The 27,401-nt window shown below is 45.1% G+C and overlaps 1 protein-coding gene across 1 annotated transcript in view; it reads right to left on the bottom strand.

Annotated features, from left to right (window-relative positions):
• Positions 1–740: 740 nt before the first annotated feature.
• Positions 741–27,401, bottom strand: part of LOC144767725 (phospholipase A2 inhibitor and Ly6/PLAUR domain-containing protein-like) — a 78,283-nt gene continuing 51,622 nt past the window's right edge. The window contains exon 5 of the mRNA XM_078651109.1: positions 741–1,957. Within this exon, the coding sequence (XP_078507235.1) occupies positions 1,824–1,957 (134 nt within the window). The 3' untranslated portion in view covers positions 741–1,823. The remainder of the gene's footprint in view (positions 1,958–27,401) is intronic.

Genomic DNA, 27,401 nt, shown 5'->3' with positions numbered 1-27,401 from the left:
ATATGTCTACATATTGGTGACATCTTTCTGTGCATTTGTTAGTACAGTCAAGGTGTGCGTAGCTGAATGAAACCTTTTAATCTGGCCAGGTTTGCTGATAAATTTGAGCATCCTTGGGCATCCTTCAGTTCAGGTGCAATCCGACCAAGGGCATTCCATCAATTGTATTTAGAACATATTATGTAAATACTCCCTGGGAGACCTGCAAGGAATAAGTAACTTAAAAATACTTTAAGAAATAGCATTCAACGCATTTGACTCCCATATATCATTCTTAATGTTCTTTGCTTTTTAAAAGTTGCCATCAGGCTGAGAAACAGCTGTGATTAAACCCCTTTGGTGTGCATGATAGTTGTCATCTTTTCAGATTTTTCTTTGGATTTTTAACTGTATATTTATCTTTCAATGTATTTTACTATTTAGAGGATGATTTATATTTGATGTGTATGTTGTGGTCTGTATTACTTAAAGTTTATATTGATTGATTAATTTATTGACTCCCAGATGGGAAACATCCTTTACAACGCAATTTTTACCACGCAGTGCCTTTACGACGCAACTTTTACAATGCAAACCATTACAACACATTGCGCTGGTGGGCGCTCTAGGATAGGGAATAGATTTAATTTACTATCCAACACCTTCCCTACTATCCACAGGGACTGGAGTTGGAATAGTAAATTAAACTATTCACTATCCAGCACCCCAAAGCGCTATGCGTTGTAAAGGCATGCATTGTAAATACTGTGTTGTAAAGGCATGCGTGGTAAAAGCATGCGTTGTAACGTCATACATCCCTCCCAGATCATCCATGTACCCTGTTGGGATGCTACTAGGAGCTTCAGATAAATATGTTTTGGGTAGCATAGGTGCGATCACAAGCAAAGTTACCCTTAAAATATGACTCCAAAACAAAGATTTGATGGAATCCCCAGACTTAGTCTGTAACCTAAGTGTACCTGGCTCAAGAGCCTGCAGGAACTGGAATGGTGGGACATTTGCCCATCTTTTCTGAATGGCCATGTTTGTCTTCAATGATGATGATGATGTAAATATCCAGTATTTGTAAAGCGCAAACAATTACCCGAAGGTGTCAAGGCGCTTGGGGCCGTCTAGAAGATTAAGCGAGCTATTGCCCAGAGTCACATGGTGCTGAGCTGATCTGCCGCCGGTGCCTGAGGATCGAACCGTATTCCGGAGTCAGTCGCCCTGGCCGCTGCTCCACACCTCTTCTCTGATGATGATGATGAAATTAGACTTGTAATGCGCACAGCTACTCAGCAGAATAAACTACGTGGACCCATGTAATTTGAATGAGAAAGGAAATTTATGTGTACTGAAAAGCAGATCCCCTTCTTACCTATACTGGCATCATGTGTTCTCACCTGCAGTAAATCCTCTTCAAACCTATGATGACGTCTCCTCTCCATTAAGGCCGCATATCAATGTTCTAACATATATTGCCGTTATTTTTCTTGTACATATCTTGAAAGGTACTAACTAGACACAGTGTGATACAAAGGACAATCAATGATTTCCCCTCTGAACTAAAACAATAATAGAATGTATTGCATAATGCTCCACAATAGCGCCCACTTACAATTTAGTTTAGAATTAATGCTGGAAAACAAGCAAACCACATTACTCTAAATGACTTGATATACAAGAGATCTGATAGCTTGTTGGTTGACCATGAGAAAATTGTTCTAGATAGTTCGCAAACAGTATTGACATCAGTCCTGGAACGAAAGCTTGAGCTTTGGAAAGGTAATGTCGATGCAATTCCATCTACTCAGCCATGGAGAGTTTTCTGTGCCCTTTATTTAGGAATGGCCGAGGCCATCTGAGCAGCGGAAGTGCTCAACTTCTACTATAGGGCCACCATGACAATACAGCATTCGATCCTCACATGGTTGTTTGTTGACACAATTCTTAGATGCGGCTGTCACAATCTTGTCTGCAAAGTAAAATACAGATGTGTCAAAGCATGTATCGGAGGTGCAGTTTACACAGTGTGATCTCGACAACATTAGATCCACAGAGCCTAAGCAAATATGCCACAAGCACAGAAGTTTACATTTCATATACAATGCCACGTAATCTTCACTAAATAGTAAGAGTGGAAGTATACACCCTTTTCATGGCACATTCCATCATATGTTGGAGCCGATCTGCTCATTTCAAGAGGAGAACTTGTGCAAAGTTCAGCAAAGTTACTCTTCTGGGCTGGGGGTGCTCATGGAGTGTTGACCTAAAGCAGATGTTATGTTTCAATTTGCCAGGAATCTGTGGAGCATCGCCTTGCTTATACCAGGCACAAAGATAATTCATGTTTTGCTCTGTGCAGACAATAACTTAATTTTGTGTCCTGCTTCAATGGAGCTACAGATGCAATCGGTTGATATAGATGGACATTGTAGAGACAACACACATAAAATACAGTAATTGTTTTTGAAAGCCAGATCTTTATGGAGAGCTTGCAGTTGGCAGATAAAAAAGACTATGTTGGACAGGAATATGTGGTTTTCTCTCACAGTGTGCTGAATTTCTTAAGTGAAGCACCTTGTGAACTTGCTGAGACCCTGATGATGGACCTGAGATATTTCAATGCAGGTTCAAGGGGACTGTCACTTGCACCTCCTAGGAAGTTTACTCGGCTAGAGTTACACCAACCCCACCTGAGCCTAACTCAGTTGTAGTCCATGAAAGTTTTTATAGTTTAGCCCTTTCTAAAAGTGTGAAAAGAGCCACAAGGCTTGGGCAGATCTCCACTCCCCGAGCAAGTTGGCTGATAATTTGTCTTTAAAGATTTTAGTAGCAGAGTAGCAGAAGAAATTTCAGGAAGTTTATTTTAGACTTTGAGTAAGATATGAACTAATTTATGCTTTGAATAAAGTAAACCTTTGTCAAATGCCCTTCCATAAATATATAGCACAGAAGTGTGAAAAGAATTGGGATGGGGCAAAAAAACAGAGGGGCATATTATCAAGGACAGGCGATACATTATCGCCGCTTATATCGGCAGGAAACTGCCGATAAAGCAGCGATAATGGCCTTGATAATATGCTCTATGAATTCCAATCGAAGCCCATGTTAGATGTGAACACATCTAACATGGGCCTCGATTGGAATTCATAGTAGGGTCTCAGGTCCATGAAGTGCTGGCTATGCAGGATTCAGGGGCCACAGGCAATTTTATCGATAGTGGCTTAGTTAGTCTGTAGGGGTAGTAGACAGGAAGGTTCCGGAAGAGGTGGTGGCGGCAGACGGCAGGCCTCTTAAATCTGGTCTGATCACGTCCCAAACGGAAGTTTTGATACTGACACTGCCTGGGGAGAAGAGATTACATGTTGAAGAGATCGTACTGAACATCATAGACACATCGCAATATGAACTGATTCTGGGTATGCCCTGGTTTTGTAAACATAACCCAGAAGGGAACCGGGCCGAACGAGTAGTGAGTTTTACATCTGAGCTTTGTAGAGTACAGTGTTTGAGTGAAGGGGAATCTATAGCGACTGCATTGGCTTCTTCTTGGTGTGTAGCGACAGTGGTAGAACAGGAGGTAACTCTTCCGGAGGAATACAAGAGCTTTGCAGAGGTCTTTAGTAAGAAAAAGGCTGAGGCACTTCCCCCACATACGAGATACGATTGTCGGATAGACCTGATTGACGACAGCACGCTTCCTTCTTGCAGGGTTTACGCACTGTCAGAGCCCGAAACACACCACCTCAGAGCTTACTTGGACGAATATGTCAAATTAGGGTTCATTCGTCCCTCCTGATCTCCGGCGGCCTCCCCTTTGTTTTTTATATCAAAAGCAAATGGAGATCTCAGGGCGTGCTGTGACTATAGAATGTTAAACAAAAACACCGTCAGGAATAGGTACCCGCTGCCCCTCATCAATGTGTTGTTAGATCAGGTCCGGGAAGCAGTGATTTACACCAGATTAGACCTGCGTGGTGCATACCACTTGGTGAGGATAAGGCAGGGAGACGAGTGGAAAACAGCGTTCAAGACAAGGTATAGGCTGTATGAATACCTGGTAATGCCGTTCGGGCTATGTAATGCCCCAGCGGCATTCCAGTTCTTCCTGAATGAGGTGTTGTCTGAGCTGATGGATATCTCTGTTATCGTGTATCTAGATGATATACTTATTTATTCCAGAAGAACACAAGATCACTATAAGCACGTGTGTGAGGTGCTTGAGAGGCTCCAACAACAGGCCCTTTTTTGCAAGTTAAGCAAGTGTGAGTTCGGGGTCAAGGAAGTAGACTTCCTAGGGGTCAATCTTAGTCCTTCAGGACTTTGTATGACTGGACGCAAAGTGAAAGCAGTGCTGGACTGGCCTGAGCCCAAGAATGTTCGCGATGTACAAAGCTTCTTGGGGTTCGCAAACTTCTATTGAAGATTCATCAGTGGGTTTTCTTCGAAGGCTGTACCCATCACACGACTGCTGAGGAAAGGTGCGGCGTTCACTTGGGACTCAGAGGCAGACAGAACATTTGGCGTTCTGAAGAAGGCGTTCACTTCGGCCACGATTCTTAGACATCCGGACTTGGAGGTTCCATTCGTGGTGGAAGCAGACACGTCTGACATGGCAATAGGCGCGGTTCTTTCCCAGAGGGACAAGGAGACGGGTCGTTTACACCCGGTAGCATACCTGTCAAAGAAACTGGACTCTGCGGAGTGTAACTACACTATAGCGGAGAAGGAGCTCCTTTACATCAAAAAGGCATTCCAGGAATGGAGGCCTTATCTGTTGGGGGCACGCCATCATGGTAAGAGTGTACACCGACCACAGGAATCTTCAGTATATGCAGTCGGTTAGGCATCTCACCCAGAGACAGATGCGGTGGACTCTTTTCTTTGCGGAATATGACTTTCACATCACGTTCCGTCCAAGAGTGGACAACTGCAAGGTGGATGCCCTGTCTCGTCAGGCAAGCAACAAAGATCAGAACAAACATGCGCCCATGTCAATAATACCTAAGGACAGAGTGATCTGTATCGTGAGAGCAGAGGACTTCCTCACAGAGATACGCATAAACCGTTCTCAGGAACAGTGGGAAAGATGGGCAAAAGGTGGTGAAGGAAGGTTAATCAGAGAAGGTCTGCCGTTCTTTAAGGACAAGTTGTATCTACCCACCCAGGGGTTACAAAAGAAGGCGTTTCGATGGTGTCACCACTCTCCATTAGCGGGTCATCCGGGGATAACAAAGACCACAGAACTGTTGCAAAGGCACTTCTGGTGGGAATCCATGACTGTCACAGCCAAGAATGGGTGTCGGAATGCGAGACGTGCGCACGTGGAAAATAGGATCACACTAGAGCCAGAGGAAAGCTCATTCCTCTGCCCACACCGCCGTATCCCTGGCACACCATCAGTCTTGACTTTATCACCGGCTTAACTGTTGAAAGGGGTAACTCGGCTGTATTGGTTGTAGTGGACAGCTTAACTAAAATGGGTCACTTCCTGCCTTGTAGGAACCTACCCACAGCGGGACAGACGGCACAACTGTTGTTGAAAGAGATGGTTCGTCTACATGGACTGCCTGAGGTGATAGTATCAGACCGGGGTCCTCAGTTCGTGGCCAGCTTCTGGAAAACCTGGTGCAAGGCGTTGCAGATCGATGCTGCGATTTCCACTTCGTTCCATCCCCAAACAGACGGACAAACAGAGAGGCTCAATCAGACTCTGAAGAAGTACTTACGGTGCTACTCGAAGGAGGCTCAAGAGTCCTGGGTCTCAATGCTGTGGCTGGCTGAGCTCTCATATAATAACGCGGTACACAGTTCCTTAGGGGTCTCACCCTTCATGGCCAATTACGGAAGCGCCGCAAAGACCCTTCCGGTAACGGTACAGGAACGCATGAGAACTCTGTTGCGGCTGCATAAGAAAATAGCTGGACACCTTCGGAAAGCGAAGAGAACATACAAGAAGTGGGCGGACCGTCGGAGGGTGGATGGTCCGGAATACAAGGTGGGGGACCGAGTACGGCTGTCAACCAAGAACATAAGGTTCAAACTCAGGAGCGTTTTTCATCCTAGGTTCATAGGCCCTTATGAAGTGGTGCGGAAAGTGAACCCCGTGGCCTACAAGCTTCGCCTGCCAGGTAGCCTGAGAATTCACCCAGTATTCCACTGCGGGTTGCTGAAACCTGCGGGTCCGGCGAGAAGGAGGTCTTTTCCCCCCGATGCCACTTCGAGGGGATTGGAATATGAGGTGCAGAGGATTCGGTATTCCCAGTATCGCAGAGGAAAACTATGGTTTCTGGTATCCTGGAAAGGATACTCGGAGGAAGAGGATTCATGGGAACCTTGCAGTGGGGTGCATGCCCCTAGAGCGGTTCGTTCCTTTTACCGGAGATGTCCAGAGAAGCCGGGCTCTAAAAGGCGCTGGGACTGGGGGCCTACTGTCGGGATCTAGCTGATGCGCCTGCCTAGCCTGTAAAGAACCGCAAGAAGAGCAAGGGACTACAAGTCCCATAAGGCTTAGGGGCAAGGAAGAGGTTACTTATGAGAGACGCGCGCACGTCTGCGCGCGTGTAATTTTGTGATTTGGAGAATTCTCGGCGGTCGGCGAGGAAGACGCCGACTCGGAGACGCGGACCGTATTTCAGCGGGGTTTCCATTCAAGCGAGGATCCGCTCATCCTGGGACCGCGAAATCGGAGGAAGAAGCGTCAGCAGGTAGGGATAGACGAGTCGCGGCTCTTTCTCTCTTGACTCTGCGAAAATGCCGTTAATTAAGGCGGAACTCAGAGGGCAGCTTTGTGAAGGCAACGGAGTGTCCTGGCTCATTTCAGATGAACATAAATCAGGAAGGCGGATCTAACGAATGGTCTCCTGGTGTATGCCTGCATGAGAGGAGATATTAGCTCTAATTGAAGCGCGTTGATCCCCCGGAGAGAAGGAGCGCTTTTGGAATAGGTGTAACGAATTACTCTGCTTGCTCCGGGATAGCGTGTTGATTCCCAAAGAGGAGGAGCGCAAACATTGGGTATTTGGCAGCGGTTGTTATATCGTGGATGCCTAAAGTACACTGTTTGGTGACATAGGAACATTCACTTAACTGAACTTGTATTTACAAGAAGTGGATAAGGAAGGGGAAAACTTTGCATATACTGATGAAGTAATCAGCGAGTTATGCTGTGCTGAGTCTAGTTTCATTGTTGGAGATGGTCCTAGTTACGTTACTGTTTTGTTTGGCAGAGGATCTGCAGATGAAGGTACACACCCTTTAGTGAGATCTATTGAGAGTAGATATTGGGGGGAGAGATGTGTGTGTGCTAATCTTGTCTGCTTGTGTTTTACAGATCCTTTGTCCCTGCCGTCCCTTCTTGTCCTTTGTCCCCTGCCTGATCCGACCAGAACTCAGTGTAAGTCAGATTGAGTTCGGAACGATCTGGAAGCGGAACCCTTATAGCATCAAATCGATCCCGAGGAGCAAGAGGATCACAACACTTTCTGGATTTGGGGAAGAAAAAAGGAAGGTCTGCGCCTGCTGTTTGAGATCTGTGAGGAGATCTGAAGGGCCTGCTTCAACGTGTACTCCATACAAAGAAGTGGACTCCAAACTTCAGTTAGATAACCTACCTTGTGACTCGAGGGACACAACAAGTTTTCCTGAAGTGTCCACCTGATCTGTTGCAACTGGACCTGGACTGGACCTGATTGTATTCCTCTGCTGGTGTGCTTTCTGGTCCCGAAGGTCCAGATTATGACTTTGGCAGTGTGGCGTCTGGTCCACCCCGCCGTCGCACATCCAAAGCTGTGCTCAGACCACCAACCAAATTAGGAGTTTCCTTCTGTCTGGCAGGCTTTGTTTTTTGCCTTTCCACGGCGGGGGCCCTGAAAATGGGCACGTCAATGGGAAAGCCAAAATCTGTTTCTACACGCCATGGACTGAAAACTCCATGCTGTGCGTGAACTGGTGTGCATGCATTTGGGGGGCACATGTTCTGCCCCCCTGTGTGCCTCTGCAGGGCATAAGACACCAGGGGGCCCTGTAGGGCCCGCTTTGTTTCCTCTCTGCCACGGTTTTTATGATATTCCAATATCTACATGGTCCCCCTCGAAGCCATTGTCCGACAACAAGGCCTCAACATCGTCTCCTATGTTGAGGACACCCAGCTCATCCTCTCCCTCACCAAAGACCCAACCACTGCCAAACTCAGCTTCCAGACACAAATGCAAGACTTCGCAGTTTGGATGACCAACAGCTGCCTGAATCTCAACGCCAAGAAGACTGAAGTCCTCGTCCTCGGTACCACCTACCTGCATTGGACAGTACCTAGTGGCCGACCGCCCTTGGAAGCCCACCTACCTCCCTCCGACCACGCCAAGAACCTCGTCATCGTACTCGACTCATCATTCACCATGAACCGACAGGTCAACGCCATCACCTCCAGCTGCTTCGACACCCTCCACATCCTCCACAAGACCTTCAAGTGGATCCCCCCTGAGTCACCCACGCGCTCATCACCAGCAGACTGGACTATGGCAATGCACTCTATGCCGGCTTCAACAAGTGCCTACTTCGCAAACTCCAGACAATGTAGAACACCGCCGTCGGACTCGTCCTCGGCATCCCCCGACATGAACACATCAGTCAACACCTACGAATTCTCCACTGGCTCCCCGTGGAGAAAAGAGTCACTTTCAAAATCCTCACGCACGCCTACAAATGACTACACAACAACGGACCCAAATACCTCAATGACAGAATCAACTTCCACGTACCCAAAAGAAACCTCCGATCTTCCAACCTCGCACTGGTCGAAACCCCTCACATCCACAGAGGCAGAGCAGGTGGAAGATCCTTCTCTCACATTGCAACCAAGACCTGGAACGAGCTACCGGCAGACATCAGATGCGCCCCTCCCTGAAAACCTTCAAGAAGACCGACCCTCAAGACCTGGCTCTTCGGCTAAACAGATCTGTGGCCCTCCCCCTTAGCAACTTGAGACCCTCACAGGTGAGTTAAGCGCTTACAATTCCATGATTGATTTATTTCTTCCCAACACCCAAAACATAATGGGGCAGCCACTGCTGTGCCCCCGCGAGTCGCCAGACACGTAATTGAGGCCTAAGCGTTATACTTGATGTCTGGGACACTTGGTTTTGTCTAGCTGGACTTTTCTAACAGTCTTTGAAAAGTTGGGACTTCGGAAATATTTGGACTTCCAAGATCTATAGTGCCAACAGAGGAACCTTGCAGCAAAGGTGCCCGATTTCAATGCAAGTTCCGTGGATACAGATTCAGGCTTGCCCTGGAGGATTTTGAGGTTCGTGGAAAAAAGACTAAGGGGCTAGTTTACAGTGTGCCTACCCACCTGATATACAGACAGATAGACCACAAAGACTACTCCGGCAGAAAAAGGGCCGATAGGGTTTTAGCCATTCGATGTCCCAACCCATTTAGAGTGGGTAATCAAATGGCCTGTTTCTTCTCTGCCTTACTGCCATGAAAAATGTGATGATAAAGGGCTGGATATTTTTTTAATGACCTCAACAATATTGTGTTGGGGTGATTAGTTTTTGTTTTGATTTTGCTTTTGAGAAAATGGAAACATGTTAAAAGTTTGACAAATGATACTATCATTTTGACAGTATTGTCTGTTAAACTTTTAATACATTGACATGGCTCCTGACAATGTTCAGTGATAACCACTGGGATGATGGAAATATCTAAATTCAGAATGTGATTACTCTGATAGAGTAAATAATGTACTTTGATCTCTAAATTATTCTGTGTTTCAAAAGATAAAATTTTTGACCAGGGCAAACCGTCTCGGTCTATCGAATCTATGACCTCAACTGTGGTCAGTCTGAAAATTGTGTATAGGTCCTAGTCTAATACTTCCATGGACTATCATTTAAGTAGTGTGCTTATTCGTGCAATATTCACTGAAAAGTTCAAAAATTCATATCTTCAGTTCCTCCTATTGAATTGTGCCCATTTGGTATCATTCCTTTTATTAACATTTACTCTGTTTCCAAATTTGGCTTGGGATTTTTATTGTTTGCTGGTTTGACTTTATTACTGTTTTGGCAGTGCACAAACATTTTAGCACATTTCCCTAAATTAAGCCTGTCTGCTCTGTGCCATAGCTACCAGTGGCATTAGCTCTGTTAACTTAAGGGACTTTGGTTTTTACTCTGACAAGTTAGCATTATTATTCCTTGGTGGGGGAATTTGAATGCTAACCCCAAATAATAATTCACTCTCTTACAGGTTGGTGAACAACAATTTAGGTTTACTGCACAATATTTGTAGCAAAGCAAACACACCTCTTTGAACGCTATTTATTTTCCCTTATTTGAAGCTTTAAACCGCAATTTGGAATGTGTGGTTAAGCACAAGGGAGCATATGTATGAGAAGCTTTTATCACATTTGCACCATGAAACGTGTGTGACGCAAATCTTTAAGTCAGATTTTTTATGCTGAACAAAGCCACTTTGTGTGTCTCTGAGTGGCTTTATAAATCTGGCGAAATGCAACACAAGTCAATGGGTTGCATTACTGTGCCCTGGGAAGGCGTTCCACTTATTAACTTGGAAATGAACCAAAATATTACACCTTCCCATGTGAGGTTAACAAGGAAAAATACCTCTATTTCTCCTTCTGTCTTCTACTTTTTGCAGTACACATAGAAAGAGGAAGATGCCTCCCAGGATTGGTACCATGGTTAAAGGGTGCCTGAGTTGGCACCAGGCAGCCAAAGGACACCAACACATGGGAAACAACAGGAATTACTGTATTACCTTAAATATGGTACCTTCCTGCCCTTTCCCTGTCAAGCAGTGTAGCACAGTGACTTGTTGTGCTGTGTGACTTCTTCATAAATGAGCCTCAGGGTTTTTTAAGATATTGTGTTTTAAAGCTCTTGAGGAAGTTGATTGATTCTGCAGGTCTGACAAAGCTTTTGGACAGTGAGAGATGTCAAGAGACCATAACGTAGTATACCTACCTTGCCAGCATTTTCTGCACAGTTGCTAAGATGACTACTATGAAATGAATAATTCCTGAATTAAATCTTATATTTGTACATGTAGGTTACTTGTTTGCAGGCGTTTCTGCATTGTTTTAAGCCTGGTGCTTCTCTCCAAATGAAAAATTAATATTCTCATCTTAGAAAAACATATCAAAGCCAAGATCCTTGTAAAGTAGAATGCCGCCCAGCTCTTGGATCTGATATCACTTACAAACCTGCCAATCAATTAAACTTTACTTTGGTTCTTTAAACCATATAAGCATTGTATATAAAATGTATAAAAATGTCAATTTACAAAACAGATTCATAACATAGTCAATTTCAAAGTAGATCAAATAGAATGAGTTGAAAGAAAATGTTACAACAATTTCCAAAGGGAATCAGTTGGAGTAGATGAAAGGAAGTGCCCCCTTACTCGGTCAGACACAAAGTTAGAGTGAATAAAACAAAAACCATGTTAAAAAGAAGGTTAAAAAATAAATATAGCAATAAACATGTGTCAATTTAAAACAAAACTAAAACAATGATGCTGTTTTCAGACCTCATAAACCATAATACCCCTAAAATCACATTTATGTGAGTTGACCAAATACAGACAAAAGAACATATACATTTAAAATAATGCTCCCACCTTTTTCCTGCATCACCAGACAGTATGAAGGTATCACCTAATTATGAAGGCCACAACGTGGCTTGTATCTGATCTCATAATTTGATAGGCCACCGGTATTAATATTATCCCCCAAAGATTACACAATGGTTTAATCCATCTCCATCTAAACATGGCATATAATGAACAAAATAGGATGTTTTAAACATCCTCACTGACATATCTGCAAAATTGACAGGTTAAAGAGGTAGAATGGTAGAACTTCACTCTGTTAGTACATTTATTAACTAAAAGTGTTCTCAGTCTACATTTTATATAAAGATTTCACGCCACAGGTAGTTAGATCTGATCTACCTATACTTCTTTGGCTGGTTGAGAATTACAGGCTAGGAATGCTTCAATCAATTCCCATGATTTTGCTTTGTTGATGGTGTTTGTTGATTTTCTTGTCCCAGAACAGAGCGCTAACTCTACCCCTGGCGCCGGCATCAGTTATTGAAGGATTACTCCATTAATCACTCAAAGTCAATAAAGTGAGATTTAACTCATTTAAGCCAGAGGAGGAGATGGACTTTGCTGTGACACAGAATATCCTCCACTGCTAGCCTATAATAGTGGAGATTTGTGGTGGACCACAGCCTCACCCAGTATAGAAGTGACTTTAGCATCGCTAGGTCTCCCACCCTTTTTAGTCCCATATCGAAGTAAAGTGGTAGCATGGGTGTGCTCTGTGGGAGGCTGAACAAGGCTCTCAGAAAGTTATTTTCTTTTATGATCAGGCCTTTGGTGTTCGATATTCTCTAGACTTCTGCACCATAGAGTGCAGCGGTCTGCGCTTTTGCAGTATATACATCTATGGCTGGGGATGCGGATTTGGAGGAAGTTGCCTTAAGCATCTTGATAATAGCAGAGGCAGAGTATAATAGCAGCATTTCTCTCTTTTCCACCTGGGATTTCCAAATCCTGCTCTTATCGATTCTGATCCCCAGGTAGTCAACTTTGCCTAGCATCTGGAGGGGCTCCCCATTCATTTGGAAAATACCTCTGTGGGATTTTTGCAGGGTTGAGTATCATGATCTTAGTTTTAGTAGTATTCACCTCCGGCCCACGGATGACACAAAGCTCTTGTAATTTGTTTAAGAGGTTTTGGAGCCCAACTGGAATTCGAGAGAACAGGAGAGTGTCATCTGCTAGGAGTTCTGAGATGGAAAATGCCAGCTAGTTTAGGAGAATCATGGGTGAACAAGTTCCAAGCACAAAATCACTGGGGTGATGGGGAAAAATTATCGGTGAGGAGCTCCAGAACGCCTGCCTCACTCGGACACCGCTGTGTCCGCCATCTTGCCTCGCCAGACCGCAAAAGCCCCCATACTCTTCCTAGTTGGGTAGTAACTACCACCACAGCTTGGGTGCAATGAAAGCCCAGGCAGTAGGCCCCCTTCTAATTCCACCTGCTGCACTAATAAATAAATAAAATAATGACCATGACATGCCATATAAGCGTCCATGCAAGGGGATCGATGCATGTGCTAAGTCATCACATTAGCCCGCCGTAGTGTCACAACGTCAAACCTCACATGTGCCATGAAAATGCAGGACATGTTGCATTTGCCAGTGCTTGCTGCTTCCTGGTGTGCTTGCAACGCTTTCAAACATACATTTCTTGACCTGTTTTGCCCTGAGAAGTAATGTTAGTCGCCTATTAAAATTATTCACCCCTGCTGAGAAGTGCAGGTAATCTCCCTTTCAAATTAGGTAGGTGTGGCATCAGTACCTGAGACTACCTGCCTAAGCACTAACATTTCGGAAAACAATTTTGCCAGGAAGCATTCTCAGTTACAGACCCCAAGACTGGCACGCAGGGAAGACTGGTGCCTGAGATGACACTAACTCCGAAGGAGCTCTTTTTAGTTTCATAGTCACTGGTTTGTAACAAAAGGCCCCTGAACCCTCACAACCGGTGAGTAAGGAAGCTTCTTAGCAATGTAAGGCTGCAATAGATCGGGCACAGATCTTACGGAGGTGAAAGCCCTTCTAGAGGAACCTTTAGCTATTATCAGCAGGTAAACAATGCATGGCACGAGTTTAATGTTCTTCTGTAATGAGACGTGAATGGCTGTGCCCTGTATGAGAGAGGGGAACTCCTCTCTAGCATCACGCATTTCACACAAAGGTCAACATACACCCCACTCACCCACCTCGTTAATCCGCTGGGCAAACAGGCATGGTCCCATCCTCAGGAAGGACCTTTGCAGTGTCATACTCTCCACAGTGAAGCCGAGTGGAGAGGAGTTAGCTCTAATGGCGAGGGCAGTCCACCGGGTTTCAGTCTCGGCAACGACTGCAACATCATTTGATTCTGGGCAAATCACAATGGGGCATATGTATCAAGCCCTTTTCCCATTCGCAAACAGGACAATTCTCAGAATCGGCCTGTTTGCGAGCAGGAAAAGGCCTTTTGCAATGTATCATCCCAAAAGGGCATCGCAAATTAGAGAATCGTAAAATTTGCGATTCTCTATTTTGCGATTGCATTTAAGGGATAGCATTGCGATTCCTTAAATGCAATGTATGAAGCACAGAAAAAGTGCAATTTGGCCTTAAGGAATCGCAAATTACCACCAACTTCAAGTTGGTGGTAATTTGTGATTTCTTTGACAAATGCACTTTTTTGCATTTGCAAGTGCCATGTGACGCACATACATGTGCACACATACATATTTCTGTCCCCTCTGTGAAGTGTGAACCAGGCTCATGGGACCATGTGCTTGCGCCGGGCTGAGCTGGCGATCTGGTACATTGATGAGCCACATTTCTTGCAACGGTGGGTATGAGGAATAAAGCCAGTTTCAGCTTGTATGTAATGAAAACTCCTCCATTTTCCTGAAAGATGTGCTAAACTCTTAATAGGGTCCACCAAAACGACGGAACAGGTTTTTAAATCGGTCGATTTGTCAGTAGCAGAAATACATTAACTGAAGGTGAGCTCAAGGGCAGACTAGGCTAGGACGGCTCTTACTATGAAAGTGTCTGTGCCCTACCACTGTGATCAGCTTATCCTGTCAGACGCTAATTATCACCACTCAGACCGCTGATTTTACCGACTATTCTCCTCGAGAGCCTTCTTCATGTTAACCTCTTTTGGTTGTTTGAGGCGCGGAACGGGGAGGGAGTTTGTAAGCGTTCTTAATAACATGAAAGAAAACTTTACCGGCTAACTTCAGCGAGCGCAACTGCTCTTTATAGAAAGGTCAGTGCTCTCTGTAAAATATAAGGGGCATATCATCAATGAGGCGATATAAAATTATCGCCGCTTTTGTGTCCGTTTTCAGACAAAAAGCGGCGATAATTTTATCGCCTAATCAGCAAGGTCACGCTATTGCGTGAAACCTTGCATCAGCCCCTGGTTACTGAACGCCCAGCATTGCATCTCTAATGAGATGCAAAGTGGGCGTTCCTGCCCTGACATAACTGGAGAAATGTTATAAGCGACATTTCTCCGATTAACAAGGGGCACGCTAACCTGCAGAGCGACAAGCAAAGTAGAGATAACCTCTGTTATCGCTACTTTCCTTACGTCTGCTTCGAGACTGACTTAGCCATGATATCCTATGTAAGGTGGATATCATGGCTAAGTATGCCTCACCCTATCATCAAGCTAAAGCCAAACTTTGTGAGATTTTCGCTGGATTTCCAGCGTTAATCTCACATTTGGCAGTTAGCGCTTGGAATTGTATCGCTTTTGAGATACGCGTTGCTAATAGCATGCTATCTCAGCGATAAAATTCCACGTTACCCGGCGATAATTATCCTAGCGCTAAGTGCGCTTAGAGATAATTATCGACGGTCCTTGATGATATGCCCCTGAGTGTTCTGGTCCAAATGTATTTTTCTTGGGCTACTTCGCCTGGGCTGCCTATTACCAAGGGTACACAGGCTTGATTCTACCTCCCGCTCCTTTCTTCCAACACCTTATACTTCTTGATGTGTTTCTCTCACCCTTTAAGGTTCTTTCTCATCCCTTCTTTCTCCCTTTGTTACTGTTTCCCAGAATCTCTCAGGCTTCTTTCTCTCTTTTTTTGCATGTCTCTTGATCTAAGTCCATACTTTAAATTTCCAGGCCGAATAGGAGGTCCAGTGCTCACCACCTGCAACTCAAATTAAATACTGAGAGCAGGACACGTTCCTGCACTTTCAATATTATCTTTTTTCTTTTATTTAAAAATGCTTAAACTTGTTCAATGGGCTGGACTAAGGTTGCCCTGCCTGTCGAGGGGCTTCACCTCATCTGGCACGTTGAATTGCATCATTTATTTAGAGCAGTGGTTCTTAACCTTTCAACTTCTGAGGCCTCCAAACTTAATCATTATTGGAATTCCAGATACCCCCACTTAGTCATTACTGGAGCCGAGGACCCAAGCCGAAGCATTTTCAATGATTTAACATAACATAACAATAGACAAACAATACAGAAAGAGTATTCATCAAACAAATACACACAGGATGAAATTCTTTCTTTAATTCACAAGCAAAAACAAAAAATAAACATGTTATAGGAAGTTTGGTGTTTTTATAAATTCAACTGAGGCCACTCATACGCCATACTTTATTGTGTTTGATGCATTTGCAATGCTCCACAAATTAATCTGAGGGTTCAAAATTAATATTGAGCCTTCTAATTTCAAACTCCCTCTCAGTTCCAGAACATTTAAAAATTTTCAATTGGAAATGTTGACTTTTTAGTTATATACACTTTATTAACCCCTTGCGTGCTGCCTTCGGTCGTTGGCCGACGGGAGCACTACCTCGCTAGTGCTGCCGTCGGCCAACGGCCGACACAGCTCAGCCCACCTAAGATAACGCCCACACCGCGGCGGAAAAACCGCCGCGGTTAAGGTGTTAATTTGTTAATATCCATTAACCCTTTGACCGCGGCGGAAATTCTGCCGCGGTGCGGGTGATTTATGGTATGGGCGTGGTTCAGACGGCCCCCGGCCGTCCTCCGCACACACCCACTGTGACGTCGGACACGCAAGGGGTTAATCCTGCGTAGGCTTCGTGGACCTCGAGGGGTTAAGAGCCCCTGAATTTGAGCAGACATACTACTGGTGACCTCATAGGGCTCGCCTTTCTCTACAGCCAGTTTGGGCTGTTCACCCTGCACCACAAGGCACATTCTGGAGTTTTAGTCCCTCTTTTTAAATTCTAAGCATGCGCTCAAACACCAAGCATGCAAAGTTCTGCTAGTCAGAAAGTCAGTACTGGCTGAAAGTATGAAAGTGTGCCACGTGACAGTGGGGCTATTTCACAATTAAGCATTAATAAGTGCTATCTCGATGCATGTGATACAACCCTGCAATAGTCAAATGCACAGGGATGATCTAACGGTTTTGTGGTCAGTAAAATGTTGTACTTTGCCAATTGCGCATTCCTCGTTAGCAGTGTGAGCTACGTGGGGATGAATGAAATGTGCATGAAGTGTGCCTTTAGGGCAGAACAGTAGGCGGTAACCTGAAATGACAAGAGGGAATAACGCAGCTCCAGTTTTTATTCTTATACATTATCAGCACTAAACATGCACAATAAATCATCACAGGAATGTCGTATTTTTTTTACCATGTGCTTCAATGGGATAACAAAAACATTTCCTTCCTCATGACATTTCCTAACTGTATTTTAAGGTTCTTGCTCCCTAAACACCATTTACTTAATTGGCTAATAAAACTATTCATACCTATCCAGTCGGATTTCCAATTTCTGTGACTGTCAATTTTGACATGTACATGTCCCCTTTACCTTGTTTTATTTATTTCTACATGTTCGCAACAATAAGCACCCACACATATGTATGTGAAGAAACGTAGACATTCTCAGATGAAGACACACATTATCGACAGGGTGAAAAAAACGAAAGTGGACGTTTTCACCTGTTATTTATGTGGCATGTACATTTTGTTTTGTTTACCGTTTTGGAACTTCACCTACAAAAACGAGTACCGAGGTGGAGTTGCACTCCGAGGAAAGAATTACATATTTATTTTAAAGAAACGACTATTTTGAATTTGTTTGTGGAAAACACCAACATTTATCTCTTTCAAATTAGTTAAGTGAGGGATACCAGAAGAACGTTTTATGTTGTGTTTCTGTTATGAGTTATGAGTTATGAGTTATGAGTTCTTTGTTGCCTACAGGTTTTCTTCTGCTCCCTCTCTCGAATTACTATCCATCTTTCTCTTCCTCGTCTACTCTTCTCTCTCCTTCTCCTTCCTTCTCTTTCGTTTTCCTCAATCCCTCTCTCCTTCTTGTTATGTTTCTCTCCATCTTATCCTCTCTGGTGCACACTCTTCTTTTTTCTCTTTTTCCTATCATCTTCCTCTGCCCTCTTATTCCTTCATCTCTCTCTCTCTTTCTGCCTCTCTATGGATTAGGTATAGGTTTACGGGATTTATAGAGCGCATGGCTACCCGCAGGCATCCCAGCGCTATAACACGTAGGGCAGCTATCTAAAGTGAGAGTTAGGGAAACAGCCAGGTTTCTTTTTAAAAGACTGTTCATTTCCGATCAGTCGCAACTCTGGGTCCAAGCTGTTCCAGAGTTTGGGCACCATGTGAGAGAATGATCTGCCACCCCACCTTGATCTCTTAATTCTGGTAGTTCACATCAAAATATTTGATCTTGATCTGACACAGCGGCAGGGTGAATTGGGGGAGATCAAAGTTCGTAGCATAACTGGGCCTCTACCATGCACGGCTCTGTGTGCCAGGCAGAGGGACTTAAGTTTGATCCTGGTATGCACGAGGAGCCAGTGCAGCTCTCTCAAGCGCACTCTGACTGACTGGTTTCTAGGTATCTGAAGAAACTGTCTAGCTGCCGGATTCTGAACAACCAGTACCCTTTTGGTGACGTATTTATGTGACCCAAGGTATATCGAGTTGCCATAATTGAGTCTCGAGACCACCAAGGCTTGTACCACCGTCATTCTTGAGTTCTCTGTGATTAGGCTCAGAAATTTCCTGATCATCCGGAGAATACCAAAATATATACCCGCCAAATTAGTGACTTGCGTCTCCATAGTTAAATTCTGATCGAGCCACATACCCACATTTTTTATGGAGCATTTCGGAGTTGGGGGGTTCCCAATTTGCTGGCCAGGGGACCTCGAAGCGAGGTCTGAAATTGCTGCCCAGGATCATGAGCTTGGTTTTATCCCGGTTCAGCTTGAGACTACAATCAGCCATCCAAATTCCTATTTTTATCAGACACGGAATTAGTTGCCTATGGTTGGAATTTAATAATAGAGTCAGCTATTGACACCACTAGATGTGTGTCATCGGCATATGACACATTGGGGAGTCCAAACTACTGTACTATATGGGCCAATTGGCTCATATAGACATTAAAAAGAGTCAGGCTCAGGGAAGATTCCTGAGGCACTCCCCAAGGGGCTTAGAAAGTGTCTGACAAGATGTCGGCCTCTATACACTGAAAAGATCTATCATTCAGAAACGTGGCCATCCATTGGTTGGCTGTAGCTCTAATACCAATGTTTTTGAGCCTATTGACAAGAATTTTCTGGTCTACCGTGTGAAGGCCTCTCTTAGATCTAATAACACAATAGCTACGGCCCTTCCCTGATCTAATATGCTTTTTTGTTTTTCAGTGACCATAAGTAGAGTTGACTCCGTACTATGCTCCAGCCGAAAGCTCAGCTGGGTCTGGTATAGAATATAATTTTCTTCCAGAAACTGTGAAATAGCACTGTTTACATGCTCCTCTGCGATCTTTCCCAAAATTTGCAGTAATGAGATTGGGCGATAGTTTGCCATGACCGCGGGGTCAAGTTGAGTTTTTTTTATAGCGGGTTTACGATGGCATCCTTCCACTCCTTAGGTACTATCCCTTTTTCAAGAGATAGAGAGATGAGGTTGGTCAGTTGGGTCAAAACACAATTACCCCCTTGAGCAAGAATGTGGGGCGGCCCTGACTTAATTTTTCGTAAAAGGGAACCCGCCTGTTCTTCGCTTAATTTCAGGTATGAAAACTTGGCTGGGGGAGAGGGTTGTTCTTTGCTCTGTGCTAGAAGGAAGTACATGTATGCTCTTAGGGACTGTGATTACTGCTGACCTCTGGCTCATGTTTAAGTGAAGGGAATTATGCATCTTTTCCACCTTACTCTTGAAGAACGTGGCCAGCTCATTACATCTTTCTTTTGAATATTGAGCAATATGGATGCCTGACTAAACTGTTGTGAGGGATTTTACAATTTTAAACAGTTCCTTTGAAGAGTTAGGGGCCCTCTTTATGTTTTCTTCAAAAAAGTCGGCTTGTGCTTTCTTAATATTTTTATGGTACTGCTGGATAGCTGCTTTGTATATTATTTTGAGCTCAGGGGCATAAGTCTTCCTCCAGCTCCTTTCTAACTGTTTGCAGTTTTTCATTTGGGCAACCAGCTGGGGGTTGAACCAGGAGGACCTGATGGAATTATTTGGTTTTATTGGACCAGGTTTCCTAAAATTCCTATCTACAGTGCCATTCATCCAGGTTGTGCAATTTTTCTGTGCTTGCTTTAAGTTCCTTGTTTCTGGTGGGGTATTCGCCTCAAGGTCTGTGCGCCAGGCTTCAAGGACCAGCCTTGGCCATTTATGTCCTAGCATTGGGCAACTACCCTTGGGCTTTATTATAGGGGTTTTTAAATATCGAATGGGGATAAAAGAATGGTCTGACCAAGGCATCTGGATGGGAACAAGCGCCTCCAGTTTAGGGTCATTGGAAAAAATCGCATCCAGCGTTTGGGCCTTTTCATGCGTAGCCAGTCGCATCAGTTGTGTTCATAGTAGGGCCTCGAGATCAGCAACACATCTTTTGGTTAACAGATTATTCTAATCATCCAGATGAATATTAAAGTCAACTAAAGCGGTAAAGGCACTTTTCTCTATCATCATGCTGACCAGGATATCCGGGATCGCCTCTAAAAAAGGCTTACAAGTCCCTGAAGGCCTGTACATAAGGCTGCCCGACAGAGAGGTGGTCGGGGTGAGGGACAGTCTAAATGTTAAGGTGTCACAGTCAACAATCTTCAGGGGGCTGATGGCACAAGCCAAATGTGCTTTACAAATAATGGGAATGCCACCTCCTCTTTTACTCTATCTAGCTGATATATAAAATAAAAACCTGGGGGAGAGTACTACAATCTAAGGGGTAGAGCATTCTCGAAGCCAGGTCTCCATAATGAACAAAACCTCAAGGTCTTACTCCTCTATTAATAGCTTGATCTCTGTTGAATGCTTTGGGAGGGATCTACAATTAATTAGCCCCATCTTCCAGTATTTTAAGTGGTCTTTTCCAGTCCCTGCATGATTTCTGTATTGGGCCCATGTTTCTGTAACAAAGCCACAGATCTAGCAATTCAAGGATTCATTAAGACCAGCGAGTGCAGACAGGAAGGATGGACATCCCCATTTAAGGCTTTGAGCTCCCTTTTAGAGTATTTAACCAGATTAGCTGCAGCACGTACAATTCGGGTAGAGTCTCTGGCCCCTGGTCCCAGTGCGGACAGGCACAGATGGGCTGTCCTTAAGCACGTTCGCTGCGCATAGGCGCCATTTCGGTCTTCAATCCTGACCAGGGAGGTGCCGATGCGGAAGACTAGACTGGCTACTGTCCCGTAATGGCGGCCCACCAGAAGTGAGTATTCTGGCCAAAGAAGTCCCGCCCCACAATCAGCTATGGAAGCTGTGGAGGACTGAGGAGAGTCAAATGAAGTGGCGACACAGAGGCAGAAATTTCCCCCCAAAGGCACTCGACCGAGATAAGTTAGTCGGTCTCCGTTGAGTGCGATAAATGTAATTTTTTTTTTAAAGTAGAAAGTGCAATAACATTGAGAATGACAGTTAATCAGATAGCAGCAGGATTTTTTTCAATGACAAATCAAGCAACAGCAATTGCAAGTTAATATTCCTGGCTGGTACTGGCACAAAACGCTGCTTATACCTGTTTAACTATAATAATGTTTTTTTTTTCCTCTCTGCTGCTCTTTTTTCTATTCTTCTGCCTTTTCTCTTTCACTGTCTAACATCCATCCAGGCACTAATCCTCTATTTTATTAAATGTCTCCTGTGGTCCCTCTCATCCTAACACGCACTATCTGTTCCCCTTCTCATAGTTACACTCATTCTCTCTCTAGGTTCTTCTGTCTCTCTCTTTCAAGCACATATACACGCACCCACACAGTTCCATGCTCTTTCTCTCTCTCTTGTTTCTCTTTCTTTTCACACTTTGTTCTTCTTTTGAGTACCATTCTTTCAATGCTATTGCTCTCCTCTCATACTAACTCACTCTCTCTTTCTCACACACTTTATGCTCCTGTGTAGTTCCTTCTGCACTTCATGCAAAAACTACCTTGTCCTCTCTGTCATCCTGTTTATCTGTTATGTGCAGCTCTCACCACTATCGATCTACTAAGCCCCCTAATTCGACTCAACAATTCCATTCCACACCACACAATTCCACTCCACTCAATTCCATAGCAATTCTAATCCAAGTCACACAGTTCCTCTCCACAACAAAAACATCTGCTTCACTCCAAAAGAAACAAATACTTGCAATGCAATAGGTCTCGCATTCGTAAAGGTTTGAGCTATTGGCATTGTACATGACAATGCCTTCTATTTATGTGTTTTGGAAACCTGCAAGTGGTGCGTAAACACACACTTAATACTTATAGTCCTTGCTTATGAGAAGCAAGGCTGGCAGTACCTGCACCTCTTTCACTGCCAGCCTTGATTCTCTACGCAAGGACTATGAGTACAAAGTGCAAGTTTATGCACCACTTGCAGGTTTTCAAAACACATAAATAAAACGCATAGTCATTTACAATGCCAATAGCTCAAACTCTTGCAAATGCGAGATCCATTGCATTGTAAATGCTTGTACTTATGTGTTATGTTATGGAGTGTTTGGATGTGGTGTGTTGTGGAATTATGTGGGTTGGATTGGATTAGTTAGTTAGGTAATTGTGTGGAGTGTAATTGTGTGGTGTGAAGTGGATTTGTGTATTGGAATTATGTGGCATGGTGTGTTGTGGAATTATCGATAGGAATTATGTGTGTTGGCCCTGGCCCTTTTGGCAGGTTCCCCCCAAAGCTTTTTGCATTTTCCTAGCCTTTTTCTGTAACCTGGTGTTGGTGATTTTAGGCCTCTGGGCACTTTAACACTATGGTCCAGTGTAAAGTGTGCGCGCTTTCTGTGTATGTGTGGCGAGATTGGCCTGCCCTCTGTTAGGAATGCAAGGGGGATAAGTGTGTCAATGGTAATTCCTGGTATGAGAGGAGTGCAGGGTCAAAAACAAAGTGTTCCAAATCCCCCCTAAACCAGTTCTGACTGGTATCCCCAAGCCCTGTGCTGTTACACAAAGGGAAATGCTGATAAATATAGGGGCTGTGACCCCATGACGAGGTTCTGTACTTTGGTGCTGATCCTGCTGGGGCGTGCTGTTGATGGGGCCCAAGGGGGGCAACCAGGAGGGCTTGCCTCCCTGAGACCTGCATGGGCCTTTTATCCCTAAGGGCTTCCAGGACTCTTGGGGCACCTAGCGCCTGGTGAGAGCTACATTTTTCAAAGGAAAAGGAGCATGAAGGATCCATAGCGCTGGGCTGCTTGACTGGATGGGGGAGAATCCCGGCATGAGTGATTTCCCTGTGGTGCCTAGGGCGGCGGGTGCCCACCCCACTTATTCCAGTATTTGAGTGGGTGCCCACCCCACATGGCCGCTTCCTGGTTGTTTTTACTGTGCTGTCAGCCTTTTGTGGGTGCCCACCCTATGTTCTCCGTTGGTTAAATCACTGCCGCCCGCCCAGGCCGGAAGTCAGGCAGCGTGATGCCTGTCGTGGGGCAGGACTTCCGCCTTCCGAGGGTAGCCCGCGCCCACGGAATTGCGTAGAAGAGAAGTGGTTCGGCAGAGCTCCCATGTCAAAGGGAGAGCCCCGCAAGGTGCCACGTTGGGTGTCGACGGCGGAGGGGGCACAAGGCACATTGTCGGCGCCTGCCCTGCCGCATGTGAAAGGTTGGAGCTGTACGAGCCCCATTACAGCCAGAGGACCTGCGCTGGAGAAGGAGATTGGCGGGTCCCGGAGACTGAAGAGGGCAGATGTCTATCCGGTGAGTGGGGTCAATCGGGAAGAAGCAGGTTGTTGGTCCGGAGCCCTTGAGGGCTCCAGGGGCTCATTGTGAGTGCCTGAGTAGTCCCGCAGTTACGGGCCGCTCCCACGTGGGGCAAGTGATCGTTCCAGAGCCCATGTGGCTCCAGCATGGGTCATGCTTTGTGTGCAGAGCCTGTGGGGCTCCAACGAGGGGGCCACATAGTTGACAAGGGCCCAGATGGGCCTTTGTCCACTCCAGTATAGCAAAGCACATTTTGGTGCCTGAGGGGTCCCGCAAGAGAGCCAGCCACTCCAACGCCAGGCATGATCTATTGCGAAGGTACCCAGTGGGGGCGGGGCAGAGGCACAGTGGTGACTGTGGGTTACTGGCTGATCCCAGCTGTCCTGCGAGAGCGCAGCCAGCTGCAACATTTGGCACACCTTTGAAATAGGGTCCCTGAAAGGGACAGGAGAGGGCACTGTGGTGCCAGGCCTTCACTGAAGTTACAGCTGCGCAGCACTTAGTGCTTGCTGCCACGTTTAGGCCACAGTTCTTTGGGGCATGTTTTAAGAGAGGAGTGAGATGCACTCCTTTGCCCTAGCGCATTGGTGCACTTTGGATTCCACTGCATTAGCAGCAGCCCTGACAATCTGGAAAGAGGGCACCTGAGCTCTAGAGAAGGCCAGTTGGCCAGGGGGTGTCAGTGATTTATGTGATGTAGAAAATGTGATGCTTTACTATGATTCATGCCTAAATGTGTTTGGGGATGAGATTATGTGCGTAATGTGATTATGCTAGTGAGGTTATTTCCTACTGCGAGTATTCCCCTAATGTGAGTGATGCCTAGGAGGTTAGGGTATAATATGTTAGACTGCTGAGGTTGGCGCCTAATGTGATACTGTGCATAATGTGGTTTATGTTACAGGATGATGCTGAGTACAGTGGCTACCAGTGAATACTGATTGTGCGTATATGATATGTCTTACTTTTACTAAGTTCGCTTTGTGATGGTGGTCCAGTGGGCCCTGCCAGGTGTAAATAATCCCTTGTAGATATGACCTAGTGCCAGGTGGCACAATGTATATTATGTGAGTACTATTCGATGTGTTATGAGAATATAAAGGCTATTTTTTATAAAAACCTTGTGTGGAGTTCCTTTAGTGGTGTATCTAGTGTGTTGTTGCTGTGTGCATGCGTAAACGCTTTACACATGGCCTCCGGGATAAGCCTGACTGCTCGTGCCAAGCTACCAAGGGGGTGAGCAGGGGTTATCTTTGGTGTGTAACTCCCTTGCCCTGACTAGAGTGGTGGTTTCTGCCTGGCTTTGGCGCAAGCCTTTGCCAACTGGAAATCCTATTTCGAACAATGTGGTATTGAATGTATTGGAATTATGTGGAGTTGGATTGTGTGTTTTGGAGTGTAATTGTGTGGAATGATGTTTTGTGTTGTGTTATATAGGGAAATGTAATGATGTGGTGTGCTGTTGTGGGCCGCCTTCCATGGCAGACAAACACCTATAAATTATATTTATAGAATGACATAATACATGATGTAACTGGACAAACATTAATGCACTTGGTAAGATATGCCCTCCCCACCTTAGTAAAACAAAGAACTGCTGTGCGTTTTTTTTGTAGAACTTTGTACAGCATGCTCATTACTTAGTGAGTCGTGTAACGCCACTGAAAAGAAAGTTCACTATACCAGCTCAGCACTTAAAAAACAAGGCTTTTTAAATGCCATACTCAGCTCCAATGCACTCCACTTCGAGATCTTAAATGTACCGACAGTGCACTGCAGCTAGAGGTGTTACAGGTGCCATTGTGGACTGCACTCTGATATGTCACACGTACAACCAGTGAACTGCAGTTAGATGTTATAGGCACCACCGTGCAGAATCCTAAAACAATCCCATGCAACTGCAAATGCGATAAGGAGACATGACAAGATGGCAGCGTGATTAAACACCCTATGCTGGCATCTGCTTTATGTGTTTGGGAATCCTTGGGCAGTATGTAGACCCCCTGTGTTACATGGTACTGCCGGAATTCCCAGACAGCAGTTACTCATAATGCATGAAGCAGCTACAGCCCGTGGAGGGAGTTGCGGTGGGGCAGAAAGGTGGGGCGGGGGAGGGGGGTGCTAAAAACCGGAATATGGATAATTGGAGGTAAGTAAACAATTTAATAAATAAAATGAATTTCATAGCGTGCCCTGCATCGCAAAATGCAATGCAGCCCGCGTTACGAAATTCATTTTATTAATTACAGTGCCTTCTGAGCTAAACAAGCGATAGTAAATACCTGAACCACTGATCAGGCTTCATAAGCGAACTAGGAGAAGTGATAAACAGCCGTGAGAATATGGATCTCTGCACATGCGCCCAGCAAATAAGGTTAAAAAACCGGCATGACTCACCACCAAAATGCCAGTGAATCCAACTGTCACACATGTGTTCACCGTGATTAGCAGGGGAAGATTGGTAAAGCGGGCACTCAGGCAATGGCAGAGGGGCCGGTATCAACGTTCCAGCTGTGGGCTGCTTTTTAGGCAGCTTGGAGGCCGATTTGGGCTGTGTCTGGTGTGTTCAGGGACTGGCCATAGCGGGCACCAGGCGTTTCCCCAGTGGGTCGCTAGAGTTGGGGCTGGTTTTGGGCACCTGGGGGGCCATTTTTGTTACCGAGGGTCGGCAATATCAACCCCCTGTAACAAAATTAGCTGAAATCGGCCCTCGCAAACTGCTCAGCTGCACTCACCTCTCACCAGCTGAGCAATGTGCCAAGGCCAGTTTCTGTTCCCAGTCCGGCCCTGGTGTTCAGATGTCGCCAGTTGCCCAGTGGGGCCCCGAGTGGCCAATCTAGAGGCAGCTGGGCATCAATTACCTTCCTTTTATCAACGGGCAGAGGTGTCACTCCCTTTCTCTTCTGGGCCGGCCTATTAATGTGTGCATATTGAGTGGGGGTAGGGGGCCTGAGCAGATGTGGCCTCACTTGTTTTCAGGTTTTTATAAAACTTCACTGAAGCAGTGTTTTGAGGGAAGGTAATATGCAAATGTGGGCCACTTTATTTTAGAGTGCCCGGGCCGATTTCTAATCCCAATGAAACCCTGTTGATTAGTATGGCTCACAGGACAAAGCAACTGTCGGATCCAGGTGTATTTGATTGACGACAAAGATGGTGCCTGATGTGCGGGGTGATAGAGGCTGAAAATGGACTAACAAGGTGCAGAGGAAGTGTCCACAATCAAAAATAGAAAGTGTTGTAAAGTATGTGATGGTTGCAAAGCCCGTCCATGCAAACCCACAACATAAACATCAAGTGTCCCTCTTAACCTCATGTGCAGTGCATTTGTTTTAATCAATGTACTTGTATCGGAAAGTCACTACGAACTGGAATTATAATGTATGTTACAGAGGTACAAGAAAAATCTGTTACATCGTAGTGAATTCAATCAGTATGTTACAAGTATTGGCATAGCCAATAGGTCTCACCTTTGTGACCTTATAGGTATTTATTTATGCAGCTGAATATCCTTGGTGCAACAACATCAACTGTTGCATGGCTAAACACTTATAAGGTCCCAAATGCAAGACCTATTGGCTATGCTAATGCTTGTTGTTAGACCTGTCTGCTTCTGGAGAGACTCTAACCAT

The sequence above is a fragment of the Lissotriton helveticus genome, chromosome 7 (assembly GCF_964261635.1).
Source record: "Lissotriton helveticus chromosome 7, aLisHel1.1, whole genome shotgun sequence".
NCBI lineage: Eukaryota > Metazoa > Chordata > Amphibia > Caudata > Salamandridae > Lissotriton > Lissotriton helveticus.
The sequence above is the reverse complement of the archived record's forward strand: the minus strand, read 5'-3'. Positions and strand labels throughout refer to the sequence as shown.